The 13,614-nt window shown below is 41.0% G+C and overlaps 2 protein-coding genes across 2 annotated transcripts; one reads left to right on the top strand and one right to left on the bottom strand.

Annotated features, from left to right (window-relative positions):
* The first annotated feature begins 9,875 nt into the window (after positions 1–9,875).
* On the top strand, positions 9,876–11,102 carry LOC129721409 (zinc finger protein 595-like). Its single transcript, XM_055673925.1, has 3 exons — positions 9,876–10,092; positions 10,158–10,888; positions 10,945–11,102. The coding sequence occupies exons 1-3, from the start codon at positions 9,943–9,945 to the stop codon at positions 11,075–11,077; spliced, it is 1,014 nt and encodes a 337-aa protein (XP_055529900.1). The 5' UTR covers positions 9,876–9,942; the 3' UTR covers positions 11,078–11,102.
* On the bottom strand, positions 10,608–12,739 carry LOC129721408 (zinc finger protein 22-like). The gene is made up of 2 exons (XM_055673924.1): positions 12,135–12,739; positions 10,608–12,078 (listed from the first exon to the last, which is right to left on the bottom strand). Exons 1-2 carry the CDS (start codon positions 12,342–12,344, stop codon positions 11,269–11,271), a joined length of 1,020 nt encoding a protein of 339 aa, XP_055529899.1. The 5' UTR covers positions 12,345–12,739; the 3' UTR covers positions 10,608–11,268.
* Positions 12,740–13,614: the final 875 nt, after the last annotated feature.

Below are 13,614 nucleotides of genomic sequence, written 5' to 3'. Positions count from 1 at the left end.
GTAATTTTCTCCTGGTAACTGAACTTGGATAATTCTAAATCATTTGAAGTTTCTAATTCTTTAAGTTGAGTGGCTGTTCTGTCTACTAATAGATCTACGCACTAAATTTTCATTGCTGGAAACCAGCAAAATTTTGCTGATATTCTACATGCTGAAAAATCAGCTATGAAATCAGCAAACTTTCTCGCTGAAACGATCAGCAATTCGAAACGTCAAATTTTTGACACCATTTTGCTGAAAATCAGTTGTTTGAATAGAATTGCTGCCTGTTAAGCATTTGACATCAATTTGCTGATGTATCTCCGGGATTGCGGATTTGCGGGTTCAAGTTCCGTCGGGATGCGGTATATTTTTCCAATTCTGTATCATATTTCCAGTTCGCTTATTTTTCGCTTTCCCTACTGCACACATTGTCTGCTAAATGAACTTAAATGTTAACGATAAAAACTGTTGCTAGAAATAGTTATTTATTTAGAATAATAAGTTAAACTTTTGCGTGTAGTTATAGCAACTATTTGGCTGGGAAATAATATAGGTAGGTATGATAGCATGGCAGGTATAATCGATTAAATAGTTAATTTTACCACAAAAACAGCGCGTTGGATTTGTATCATGCTCTTAGCGATAATTTATAACAACAGAAAAAAATCCTCAAGAATAAGTAGTACATATTGTCGTCTTCAATGCGTAAAAAAGTAGATTTTTTAAAAAGGTACTTTTTAAGATATTTTAGATTTTGTGACAATTTGGAATGTTTGGCCCAGAAAAAAAATATTTTTACGGTGTATATATTTTTTTTAGAATCGCAATTTATTACCTACAACTTTACTGAAGACACCATTCAAACCACCATCAAACAACTCGTTTTTCTGATACAAAATATTTTATTCATCAGTCACATTTTTGGATAGGCCCTTCTGAAACAGCAGTCGTGAGTCTACATGAAGAACTGATTCGCGTTGACGGCGTTGCTGATATTTGTTTGGTTTTTGCATGTAACAAAGAAGGAGAGAAATATTTTTGCTTTTGTCATCACGCACATTTTGACAATTACATATGAGTGTTCACGTAAGTGCGAACAGCCTTCAAAATCTCTTTCAATGCGAATAACCCGAATAGTGTAGAAGGTGTAGAATGACCTCTTGTCAAAAAGTTATTTACAAAACCAATGCAGCATTTTTCGAGTAGGAACGAGACAAATGCAGGGCTGCTCAGGTACACTGCCTTTAAAAACAACTCAAACAGTGATTTTATTCAGAGTGTGGTACTATTCGATTAGTTTATTTTGTACCAACTTTATTGGAAATTTTTTTCTTGAGTGTTACGTATGTCTTATGCTATGTGCTTATGTATGCCAACTGTCATTCTAGCGATTTAGAGCGAATTTTTATTCTTCATTAAATAATCGAAGGATAATGATATAAAGTATTAAAATATCACGTTTTTCTCAAGAAATTACACTCTTTTAGATGATATATAAAAATCCTAATTCCGTGAATAGCTAAACAATCCAATTAGATTGTAATTTTAAACAATCCAATTGGAGTGTAATTTTCTGAGCAAAACGTGATTTTTTAAAACTTTATATCATCGTCCTTCGATTTTTTCTTACCTTACCAGTCAGCTCCTGGCTCGTCTCCATTCAATTCGGTCCATGGATGCAGCTCGCCAGCCATGTCGTCTTCGACTTGATCGAGCCACCTTGCTCGCTGCGCGCCCCGTTGCCTTGTTCAGTCGGGTTTTTATCAAGAACCATTTTCACCGGATTGTCCGACATCCTGACGACATGCCCAGCCCACCGCAGTCTCCCGATTTTCGTCGTTTGAACGATGAGTGGTTCTCCCAGCAGCTGATGCAACACGTGGTTCATGCGCCTCCGCCATGATCCATCTTCCATCTGCATTCCACCACAGATGGTACGCAACACCTTCCGTTCGGAAACCCCAAGGGCGCGTTGGTCCTCCACGAGCATTGCCCAGGTTTCGTGGCCGTTGAGGACTACCGGTCTGATCAGTGTTTTGTAGATGGTTAACTTCGTGCGGCGGCGGATTTTATTCGAGCGGAGCGTCCTCCGAAGTCCAAAGTAGCCACGATTTCCTGCCATAAGGCATCGACAAATTTCTCTGCTGGTATCGTTGTCAGCAGTCACCAGTGAGCCTAGGTACACGAACTTGTCTACCACCTCGATTTCATCACCCCTAATATCTCTCATGTGCTTGGTCTTCGATGCGTTTAAGACCAGTCCAATTCGTCCGGCTTCAGTCTTCAGTCTGATGTACGTCTCCGTCATCTTCTCAAGGGTTCGTGCTTCAATATCATTGTCATCGGCGAAGCCAAAGAGCTGAACAGACCTAAAAATTGTGCCCTTTGTGTCGATACCAGCCATACGTATCACACCTTCCAAAGCGATGTTGAATAGCAAGCACGATAATCCATCACCTTGTAGTACCCTCTTCGAGATTCGAAGGGACTCGAGAGTGTCCCCGAAATTCGAACTACGCACATCACCCGATCCATCGTCGACTTGACCAACCGTGTCAGTTTATCCGGAAAACCGTAATCGTGCATAGTCTACCATAGCTGATCTCGAACGATTGTGTCGTATGCCGATTTGAAGACGATAAACAATTGATGTGTGGGCACGTTATACTCACGACACTTCTGTAGGACCTGTCGTATCGCGAATATTTGGTAAGTGGTGGCGCGGGCACCCATAAATCCCGCTTGGTATTGCCCCATGAATTCCCTCGCAAACGGTGATAGTCGATGACACAGAATTTGAAAGAGTACCTTGTAGGCGGTGTTCAGCCACGTGATTGGGCGGTAGTTGCAACAATCCAACTTGTTGTATTTTTTGTAGATGGGGCACACTGTACCCTCCATTCACTCCTCCGGTACTACCTCCTCCTCCCAAATCTTGGCAATAACCCAGTGTAGTGCCTTAGCCAGTGATTCACCACCGTGTTTTAACAGCTCGTTGGGGAGTTGATCAGCTCCAGCGGCTTTATTGTTTTTCATCCGGCCGATCTTCTCTCTAACCTCTTGGAGGTTAGGGCTGGAATTCTGTCGTCATATGCGCATACACCGAAATCTATAGTATACTACCACTCCGTCGTCGTCCTCTGTTACATCGCCATTAAGGTGCTCATCGTAGTACTGCTTCCACCTGTCAATCACCTCACACTTGTTCGTGAGAAGATTGCCGTCCAGGTCCCTGCACATGTCGGAGGGTGGCACATAGTGCTGGGACTATCCGGATTAAAATATCCGGGTATCCGACCTTGGATATCCGACAAATATCCATAATCCGGATCAACCGGATATCCGGATATTATCCGACAGGATATCCGGATTTTCGGATAGTCGGATATCCGGATAGTGTATCCGAACATAGTTTAATGAGAATTATGTAAATAATTACTTACGTGGGGATGGGGGATTGTGGAAAAAGCCATTTTTCGCGTTACATTTCATTCGAGTGGGCCTAAAAGATAGAGAAAAAAATCCGGATATCCGGATAGTATATCCGGATATCCGACTATTCGATTATCCGCATTCGAATAATATTCGTTTACACATCCGTGATCCGAGCTTCGGGTAACCGGATCACGAATATATCCGGTTAAAAGTCCCAGTACTAGTGGTACATAGCCTGGTCGGAGCAGAATCGGGTTTTCGGCTGTATTCTAGTCAAGCACCACACAGAACTTAAATTAAATCAACGATCACTAAGAACAGCATTTATTTGAGATCCGAACCGCGTCTCGATGGGAAAGAGACCGTATCTTTATTTCTAGCCGCTGTGTACCCTACGTTGTGAGATATTTTATTAATTTATAGCGTGAGAGCAAACTTAGCAGTGCTATAATTGCATTTCAATGACAGCCTCCTCAAATTGAAGCAACGCTTTTTATTAGAAACTGCCTTTGTGGGAACTGTTCAGCTTCTCGTAGAACTTTCGTGTGTCTTTCGCTCGGTACAGTTCCTCCATCGCCTCGCGATCTCAATCTTCCTCCTGGCGCTTCTCCTTCCGTAAGACCGAGTTTTGCCTGTTCCGAGGGCGTCGGTAGTGCACCACGTTCGCCCTCGTTTGGTGTTGCAGCATTCTCGCTCGTGCTGCATTCATCTCTTCCACTAACTGTTTGCACTCGTCATCAAACCAGTCGTTTCTCCTGTTCGGAGCCATAGTACCAAGCGCCGCTACAGCAGTACTACCTATAGCTGATCGAATGTCCCTCCAACCATCTTCAAGAGTAGCTGCGCCATCTGCTCTTCCGTTGGTAATGCTGTTTCCAGCTGCAGCGCGTACTCCCGTGCAACCTCGGCGTCCCGTAGTTGCCCGATGTTTGGCCGCGGTGGGCGACTTTGACGCGTGTTTCGCACCGTCGAAAGTTTTGAGCGCATGCATACTGCAACAAGTTAATGGTCCGAATCAATATTCGCACTGCGGTAGGTGCGAACGTTGATGACGTCTGAGAAGAATTTACCATCGATTAGAACGTGGTCGATTTGGTTCTCCATTTGTAAGTCAGGTGATCTCCAGGTGGCTTTGTGGATGTCTTGCGGGGGAAGAAGGTACTTCTGACTACCATACCGCGAGAGGCTGCAAAGTTCACACATCGTTGGCCGTTATCATTTGATGCAGCGTGTGGGCCATTCGGCCCAATCTCCTGTCTGTACATTGCCTCCCGTCCTATCTGAGCGTTCATATCACCGATGACGATCTTAACGTCCCGTTGCGGACAGCTATCATACACCTGCTCCAGCTGCGCATAGAACACTTCTTTCTCATCGTCGGCTCTTGCTTCATGTGGGCAGTACACGTTGCTGATGCTGTAGTTGAAGAACCGGCCATTGATTTTCATGTGGGCAGTACACGTTGATGATGCTGTAGTTGAAGAACCGGCCATTGATTCTCAACTTACACATCCTCGCACTGATCGACTGCCACCCGATCACGCGTTGGCGCATCCTACCCAGTACTATAAAGCCCGTCCCTAGCTCGTTGGTAGTGCCACCGCTCTGATAAAAGGTAGCCTCTCGATGTCCGCATCTTCCATACCTTCTGTCCCGACCAGCAAAGTTCCTGCAGTGCTACGATATCGAAGTTGCGTGGATTGAGTTCATCTTATATGATCCTGTCGCAGCCGTGAAAGCCCAACGATCTGCAGTTCCATGTGCTGAGTTTCCAATCGTAGTCCTTATTTCGTCACTTAGGTTTGTGCCGATTGTTCCGATCCGTATTAGCTTCTTCGATATTTGCAACGTTTGGTGTTTTGCGGGGCGGCTTGTTGGGCCTTCCCCAACCCCCTGTCTCGCCGGAGGATCATCGTGTCAGCTCTGTTTAGAGTGGAAATCAGACGCTGTTTTGAGCCGCACCATCTTGGTAAACAGACGCTCAGATTGGCGAAGCATTTCCTCTACATGAGTAAATTAGAGTAACTCTTAAGCATATGAATAACTCAGATAAAAGTGAGTAAATCTGATTTTGCTGAGAAAACGTGAAAAATAAAGAGCAAATCTGAGTAACTCTCGTGTCTCTGAATATCCATCCTTAAACCACATACATAAGACTTACGTAACACTGGCGTTTTTTTTCTGGTAAACGTTGCCCCATAGTACTCCGTACCTCGTTCTGTCCAACTGCTCGATAAATAATGAACAAAATGAATTTTCTTTTTCTCGGCTTCATCGAGCCCCAAAGAAAATCTCATAAGGAACTGTCAAAAACTTATTTACAAAATCAATGCAGCATTTTTCGAATAGGAACGAGACAAATGCAGGGCAGCGCAGGTTCACTGCCTTCAAAAACAACTCAAACAGTGATTTTATTCAGAGTGTGGTACCATTCGAGTAGTTCATTTTGTACCAACTTTTTGTATGATTTCTTTCTGAGTGTTACGTATGTCTTATGTATGTTCTCAAACCTTTTTCCCACCGCGAATTTAAATATGGATGTTACTTGGTCTCACCGCTCATATATTTTTCTTGTTCTCAAGGTAATCGAAGATGTGAATCATCTGGATATTTCGGAGTAATATTGAGTAAATTAGAGTTACTCCCAAGCATAAGAGTAACTCATATAGCTGTCTTGCCCCTCGGCGTGAGATAAGAACTTGTGAGGACCGGAACTAAGTTTGACGCTCCTTCCAAGTTGTCAACTCACCATTTGAAGCCGATTTTTAAATGAAGAATAAAAAATTCACTCTAAATCGCTACAATGACAGTTGGTATATGGGCGAACTGTCATTGTAGCGATTTCGAGCAGTTTTAAATCGTGATTTAAAAAGCAAAGGACAACGATAGAAATTTTAAATCACGTTTTACTTAGAAAATGCAGCTCTTTCAGATGATATAAAAAAATGATATAGCTAAACCACAGACAAACAGACGTACGAGTTTTTTTTTGGTGGATTAAAATAACGGTCAATTCAAATGAGTTTCAGTTATGCGGAATATTTCCGCCATAGCGGTGGTGGTGCTGATGTGTCTTTTCCTTCGAACTCAGTTAACAGTATTCGAGCACCGTGCTGCAACAAACACCAGCAAAACTGAAAGAGTATATTTTGCGGAATATGTCCAGTAGATGTCGCACATGTTAGTCGGAACCACAATTTTCTTAGAATTTTGTATGCAGTGGTACGTCTGTTTGTCTGTGGCTAAAAAACCCAATTTTTCAGAAATTTGGTTGTTTAGCTATATCCAGGAAAATCTTGTGGCTGTCAAACTCCATACATTTTCCATCTATCATTCATTGATTCTGGTACCAGCGTTTCTGGTACCCACTTTTTGGTTGGTTTGCCCTAAAACAAGTGAAATAGAGTAAACGTCCCATTTTTTCGGTAGACTTATTCTCGAGTAAATGTCGTTTTAGATGGAAAAAACAAGAGCTCAACATTTGTTTTCAGTACAATGTGCACTTTCAATGAATAAGATAAGTTTTGTAAGCATTTGAAATGAAATATTACCGCCGTGATAAATATATGATTGGTAGGCAAAATGTTGACGTTTATAGGCCCCTGGCTATATCAGTTTTTTATGTCATCTAAAAGATCTGCATTTTCTAAGTAAAACGTGATTTAAAAAAAAACTTTCTATCGTTGTCCTTCGCTTTTTAAATCACGATTTAAAACTGCTCGAAATCGCTACAATGACAGTTCGCCCATATACCAACTGTCATTGTAGCGATTTAGAGTGAATTTTTATTCTTCATTTAAAAATCGTAAGATAGCGATATAAAGTTTTAAAAAATCACGTTTAGCTCAGAAAATTACACTCTTTTAGACATGGGCGCCACTACGGGGGGGGGGCTACAGCTCCCCCTAGCAAGTTTTAAGCCCCCCCTAGAATTTCCCAGAGAATAATTGTAGTCAATATAAATACATCCAATACTTCCTATCAGAGCATCAAAATCAACACAAATTGAGAAGTCATCATTCATTGGCTGAGAACTAGTACTGTACCCAGGATCGATTCTCAAACCTAGCTCTCTTACTTACCTTACTAATAAGACGAGTGCCGTGGTGGCTCGTGCTGTATCAAGGAGTTGTTGCCATGCTGCTCGGTTTTGGGCTGTGTTTCGCCAGTTCCTCAGACGTCTCATCACCCGCAAGTCTCTTTCGATCTGGTCGAGCCATCACGCACGCTGCGCCCCCTAGTCCACAGGATTGCTGAAGAGAAGTGATTTCACAGGATCATCGTCCGGCATCCTTACGACGCGACCGGCCCACCGCAACCTATTGACTTTCGCTAGGTGTGCAACGGGGTTCTCTCCAAGCAGCACGTGAGCTCATGGGTAATGCACTATCGCCATTATCCGTCGTCTGTCTGTACTCCACAATAGATAGGCCGCAGCACCTTCTGTTCGAAAACTCCAAGAGCGTTGAGGCCAGAAGCGTTGATGTATCGATTCCGTAGAGAACTACCGGTCGTATCAGCTACATCGTCAACTTTTTACTTCGTCGTACTAGACTCGATCGAAGTGGTCATGCCAACACCTCCACCACAATTCGTGCGTACGTTTGTATGTCTGAGAAAAAAGAGCCGTCGATGAGAACATGGTCAATTTGGTTTGTTGTACGTTGTTCAGGTAATCCCCAGGTGGTTTCGTGGATGTCTTTTTGGGGAAAGCAGGTTCTTCGGACTGCCAGTCTGCGGTAAGCTGCGAAGTTGACGCATCCCTGGCCGTTGTCGTTCGTGACGGTGTGCAGGCTGTGCGGGCTAATCACCGGCTTATATATGTTTTCCCTACCGACCTGAGCGTTCATGTCCCCAATGACGATCTTGATGTCTCTACGCGAGCAGCTATCGTAGAGTTTCCCCAGCTAAGCGTAGAACGTTTCTTTCTCTATATCGGGACGTTCTTCGAGAGGGCAGTAGGCATTGAGGATGATGTAGTTGTAGAACCGGCCTTTTATTCTCAACAAACACAACGTGTCACTGAGCGCCTGCCACTTGATCGCACGACTCTGCATCCTGCCCAGCACTATAAAACCGGTACCCAGCTCATTGTTTGTGCCGCCGCTCTGGTAAAATTGTGCCCTGCGGCCACAAATTCGCCGTACCTTCTCTCCTTTTCGGTAAAGCTTCTGGAGCGCAACGATGCCGAACTGGTGAAGTTCTAGCTGATTCAGCAGGATCCGGTCGGCATCCGAGGCGTTAAGCGATCTACTGTTACATGTACCGTGCTTCTAATCGTCTGCCTTATTTCGTCACTAAATCACTGCGGGTAATTCCGGTTTATTTTCAATTCTTGATTGTTCGTAGTATGTTTATTTTAGCATGCTGCTTTTTCTAGGGCTGCGATACCTAGTCTCGCGACGGGGCCGCCGTCTTGGGTGTAGAGGCGAGACACCGCATTTCATAGTTCACCGTCCACTTCGGATCAGTCGCTGTTCGAGCCGCCCCATCCTGGAAAACAGACGCTCAGACAAGCTGCTCTACAAAGAGAACAACTACTGCTTCCCTGTCAGCATACGACCAAGTTCCCACCGGTTCCCCAATCTTCTCATGGTTGCTCGTATTCCAGTCGGTTCCACGTGGAGTTAGGAATATGGCATTATGCCTTGGACCACACTGGGATCTATTTTATGCCGACTAGCACGGGTGTACTGCTGGTACGCACTGCCCAGCCGTTTACCAAACCTAGTTCGCCTCAATATCGAATCAGTGTCAGCTGAAAGAGATGGTCAAAATATTCAATACATCTTCGGAGATTTATTCCCGATTGAAGTGATTTTGTCTTCTGTTACGACACTACTTTATGCGTTTTTAAATAGGCGCATTGTAACTCTTTTTCCTATTTTTTTAAAATGAAGTTTATGAAAACTAACCCCCCCTAGAAATTTGCCTTAGTTGCGCCCATGCTTTTAGATGATATATAAAAATCGGAAATCCGTGAATAGCTAAACAACCCAATTGATGAAACACTTGGATGGAGCGTGCGCAACAGGGATGATGATGTGCAGATTTCTCTTTGTGATAAGGTCGTATGACTAAACGTAAACAAAACGAGTGAGAGATGATTTGTGCTTGTGAAGTACAAGGAATATAACTCTCACTCGTTTTGTTGACGTTTAGACATACGACCTTATCACAAAGTAGTTGAGATTTGTCTGCAAAACGCAGATTTTTAGCGTCCGTGTGCAATTGAATAAAATGCAGATGTTCCATAGTTTCTGCAGATCTTTGTCATAGTTACCTTAAATTTGCGCAGACTTCCTCAAAATCTGTGCAGATTTTTCCTTGCGCGAGCGAAATTTTTTCGAATCGGATAGATTTTTTTTCAGATTTCAAGCAGATTTTTTCGGTTTTTCGAGCAGTTGTAGAATTTTTCAAAAACATCTGGCATCTCTGGTGCGTAGTTTTTTCAGTGTACAAACATATATTTTTTGTCGATCTACCAGTATATCTTGCTTTCTTCTGGAGCCGCACATATATAGAATGACTTTGATAGAGTACGACAATAATCATCTTCTGGAACATTTCGAAAATGTTTGTCGATTTTGCCTGTCGCAAGATCATTGTATCGAAATACTAAACAATGGTATCAATCAAAGTTTGATTGGAGCATCGGATTTTATTATCTCAAAGGTTGGTGTACGCTGTTTTAATATCTATTACTGTTTATGTTAACAACAAATGCAAACACAATGCAGGTTGATGAAAACGATGGTCTTCCTAATAAAATTTGTCAACGATGTTTTAAATGTGCGTTGGACTTTGCTGAACTAGAGGCTCGTTGCAAAGAAACCTATGAAGTGCTGCAGCAAATTATAGAACAGCGAACAGAGTATACAACAGATAAAAATTTTACAGCAAGGATTTCCAGACAAAATACATTTCGAGATCAGGATGAAATTTATACTAATGAAAGTGAAATAATAGAATGTGAAAATGTGAATTTAGAAAACTTCGAAGTAGCTGATGATATAGAAATAACATCAACTAAAGAAGGTCTGGAGGATAAAAAGTTATCTGTTGGATATATTAAGATTAATCAAAAAAATAACAAGGGAAAAGTTTGTCCAATTTGCGGTAAATTAGTATCACAATTGAGCAAACATATGCCGACGCATTCTGCTGTTAAACGCTACACCTGCGAATATTGTTCCAAATCATTTACTCATGATACCACGCTGAGAAAACATATTCGGTCGGTTCATTTGAAAATCAAACGGTATCATTGTGAGATTTGCTCACAAAGTTTCACTGATCGCAGTTCGTTACGTTATCATGATGTAGTGAAGCATAAAGATGCCAAAAATTTTATATGTACCATCTGCTGCAAATCCTACTACACTTCAACAGGTCTCGCCCAACATAATAGTCTGAATCATGAACAACGAAGGTTTAAATGTGCGCAGTGTGGAAAGATGTTTGCCATGAAGTAAAACTTTCTATTATTTGTTTAATATTAGAATTACGGTTCAACTTTTTTTGTAGGTATCATCTCAAAGAACACGAAAATACTCATTCTGATGCGAGACCTCACGTATGTGCCCTTTGCGAAAAGTCCTTTAAACGAGTGAAAAACTTGAATGAGCATATGCTGACACATAAGCGCCTTAAGTCCTGAATATGCTAATAAACGATAGCTTTTCTATGTTTTGACATAATGATGGTTACAAAATGTTTGTATGTATACGAGCATGAGTCATCTTACGCGTTTTCCAAAATCAAACAATGAAAAATGTTATTTTTCGAAAGGACACCTGGCCAGTTTTATAATTTTTTTTTTTTTGATACCTATAGCTAATTCTTTCATATTTAAACATTATGTTTTTTGCTCTGATGAAAACGTAATGCTGATTTTGTAACAAAATTTTTAATGCATCCATCAATGCGACATTGCAGAACTTCGGCGTTAACTTCAAAGGTATGTATATGCTTCAGATGCGATGTAAGTTCACCAGAAGTAACAAACCGTTTTTTGCAAAATAAACAGTTATGATTTTTTTCACCGCGATGAACCTTCATATGTACATACCAACCATTTCTAGTACCAAGTTGCTTTCCGCAGATCGTGCAAGAAAATTGTCTCCGCTGTCCGGATTCTGAATGGGCTGAAGTTTTATGATCTTTCAGTTCGTTAGACTGTTTGAATGCTTTAGGACACGTATCACAAGCATATGGTCGCTCATTAGTATGTGTTCTTATATGCCTACGTAAATCATCAGAACGAAGGAATAAACGTTTACAATATTCACAAGGCTTTCCTGGTTGACTATCCTTAGTGTGAATTTTTTTATGACGATTCAACGTTTGTGGCTGACTGAATGATTTACAGCAAATTTCACATACATTTCGTTTGATAGTTTTTTCAGATATTTTTTTGTGTGACTCCGTAACTGTTTCATCGACAACAACTACTTCCAAAGTATACTTTTCTGTATCATCTGTAGAGTCCGTTCCCTGCTTATTTTCTTCTACTTTAATAGATTCGTCATTTCGCAACAAGCATTCTCTTAAAGTAACATCTGTTCGCCGGCACATTTCAAAAAAATGAAAAGCAGTACGAGTTTTTTCGATACAAGCCATACAAATACTATTCGGAATATTTGAACTGTCTCTTCCAATCTAAAATTATGGAACTCGATTGAAAAATGCACGATAAAATAAAGTAATTTTTATACCTCATCATCCACAAACAGACATAGCATTTCTTCAAAAGATTGTACTTGTGTGTTGGTTGATTCTTCTTCTATATAAATTTCCTTGATTCGATACAGTTCCGTGTCGGAGTCCGCTTCATCTACTAAGCATGTTCGGCACACCGTTGTTAAATTCGCTGACAAAATGTTATTTGTACTGGTCGACGCTTTGATCTTGTGATTTACACTCATTTTGGTGCAGCAAATAATATCGTTAATATTTCAAACTAAAACATTTACCGGAAACTATTTTTAATGTATAAAACAGCAATATTTGTGTTCACGGAATTCAGAGACGAATTAAAGTGCAGATGTGACCCCAGAGCTGCCAGAAATTATTTTGAAAAGCATCACTATGCAACAGCGAATAACTTTTTCGTGTTTGTTGATATATCCTCACTAACTAGGCAATTAGAGACCGCAAATTCAGGTGTTTTAAGTTGGAAATTGTTTCTATAATTGATGAATATTGGTAGCAAGGTATGTAGCATTTCCATATTTATAATTTAAACGCATCCAAATGATATATTATGAGATGCGATAATTTTTATGCCCTAGTTGTTTATAAACAAACCTACTCGCTGGCAATTTTTTTTCCAATATGGCCGATTCTGCTTTTGACATATCGTTACACCATGTCTTTATACATTATGGTGAGTCCAGAGATGCCAGACTTTTTTTTGGCAAGTCTGTATAATCCATAAAAATGTCTGTATAAGTCTGTATACCGCTGCGAAAAAAAGTTACCGATACATTGATACCTAATTATTTGTCGACCTGTCAGATTGTTTTGTTTCATTGCTTGTTTTGATTGTTCTTTTTCGAGTCTATCATAGTTGGTCGATTAATCGATAACTAATTTATCTTTTAAATCTAAGTAACACATAGAAGTAAGAGTCTTTCCCGAGATAAAAATCGTCGTTCGTCGTAATGTAGCTAAACTGATACATGATGGCAGAAGTCTCGCGGTTATAAAAATAGTACCTTCAAGGTTTGGGACATTTTAAGCAATTCTTCAACGTTGGATATTGCTCCGAATAGAACAAACGGTCTTTTCACCAATATAACCTGCATGGCAATCGATCGAGACAATCAGCTGTTTGTTACTGGGGGCGAAACAGGCAGATTAGTGCCCACGGGGCCGATAAAAACCCCGATAGCCTGACTGGATTCCCGTTGTCATGATTTCACTCTCAAAAACACAAGATTAATATGTTCAGCAAAGTGTTCAGTTCCTAGTTCACTTTTTCCAGCAACGGCTACAGTGACTTTCGGTTTTTGTGTTCGTTTTTTTGTGTATACTGGTAAAACCATTATGTAGAATATCAGATATCTGTGTAATATCTGTATTATACTAAATGTCTGTATAAAATCTGTAGGCTTATGCGTGTCTGTATCGCAACACAGAAAGTCTGTATAATACAGATTTGTCTGTATATCTGGCATCTCTGATGGTGACAAG

This window comes from Wyeomyia smithii, chromosome 2 (assembly GCF_029784165.1).
Source record: "Wyeomyia smithii strain HCP4-BCI-WySm-NY-G18 chromosome 2, ASM2978416v1, whole genome shotgun sequence".
Taxonomy (NCBI): Eukaryota; Metazoa; Arthropoda; class Insecta; order Diptera; family Culicidae; genus Wyeomyia; species Wyeomyia smithii.
This window is presented reverse-complemented; position numbering and strand designations above follow the sequence as displayed.

Bases quoted from the DNA above. Each gene is read 5' to 3' on its own strand.
- LOC129721408 (XM_055673924.1), bottom strand. From the start codon at position 12,344: ATGAGTGTAAATCACAAGATCAAAGCGTCGACCAGTACAAATAACATT. The intron at 12,079-12,134 runs GTATAAAAATTA...CCATAATTTTAG, and splicing joins GTCTGTTTGTGGATGATGAG to ATTGGAAGAGACAGTTCAAA.
- LOC129721409 (XM_055673925.1), top strand. From the start codon at position 9,943: ATGACTTTGATAGAGTACGACAATAATCATCTTCTGGAACATTTCGAA. The intron at 10,093-10,157 runs GTTGGTGTACGC...AACACAATGCAG, and splicing joins CGGATTTTATTATCTCAAAG to GTTGATGAAAACGATGGTCT. The intron at 10,889-10,944 runs GTAAAACTTTCT...CTTTTTTTGTAG, and splicing joins GGAAAGATGTTTGCCATGAA to GTATCATCTCAAAGAACACG.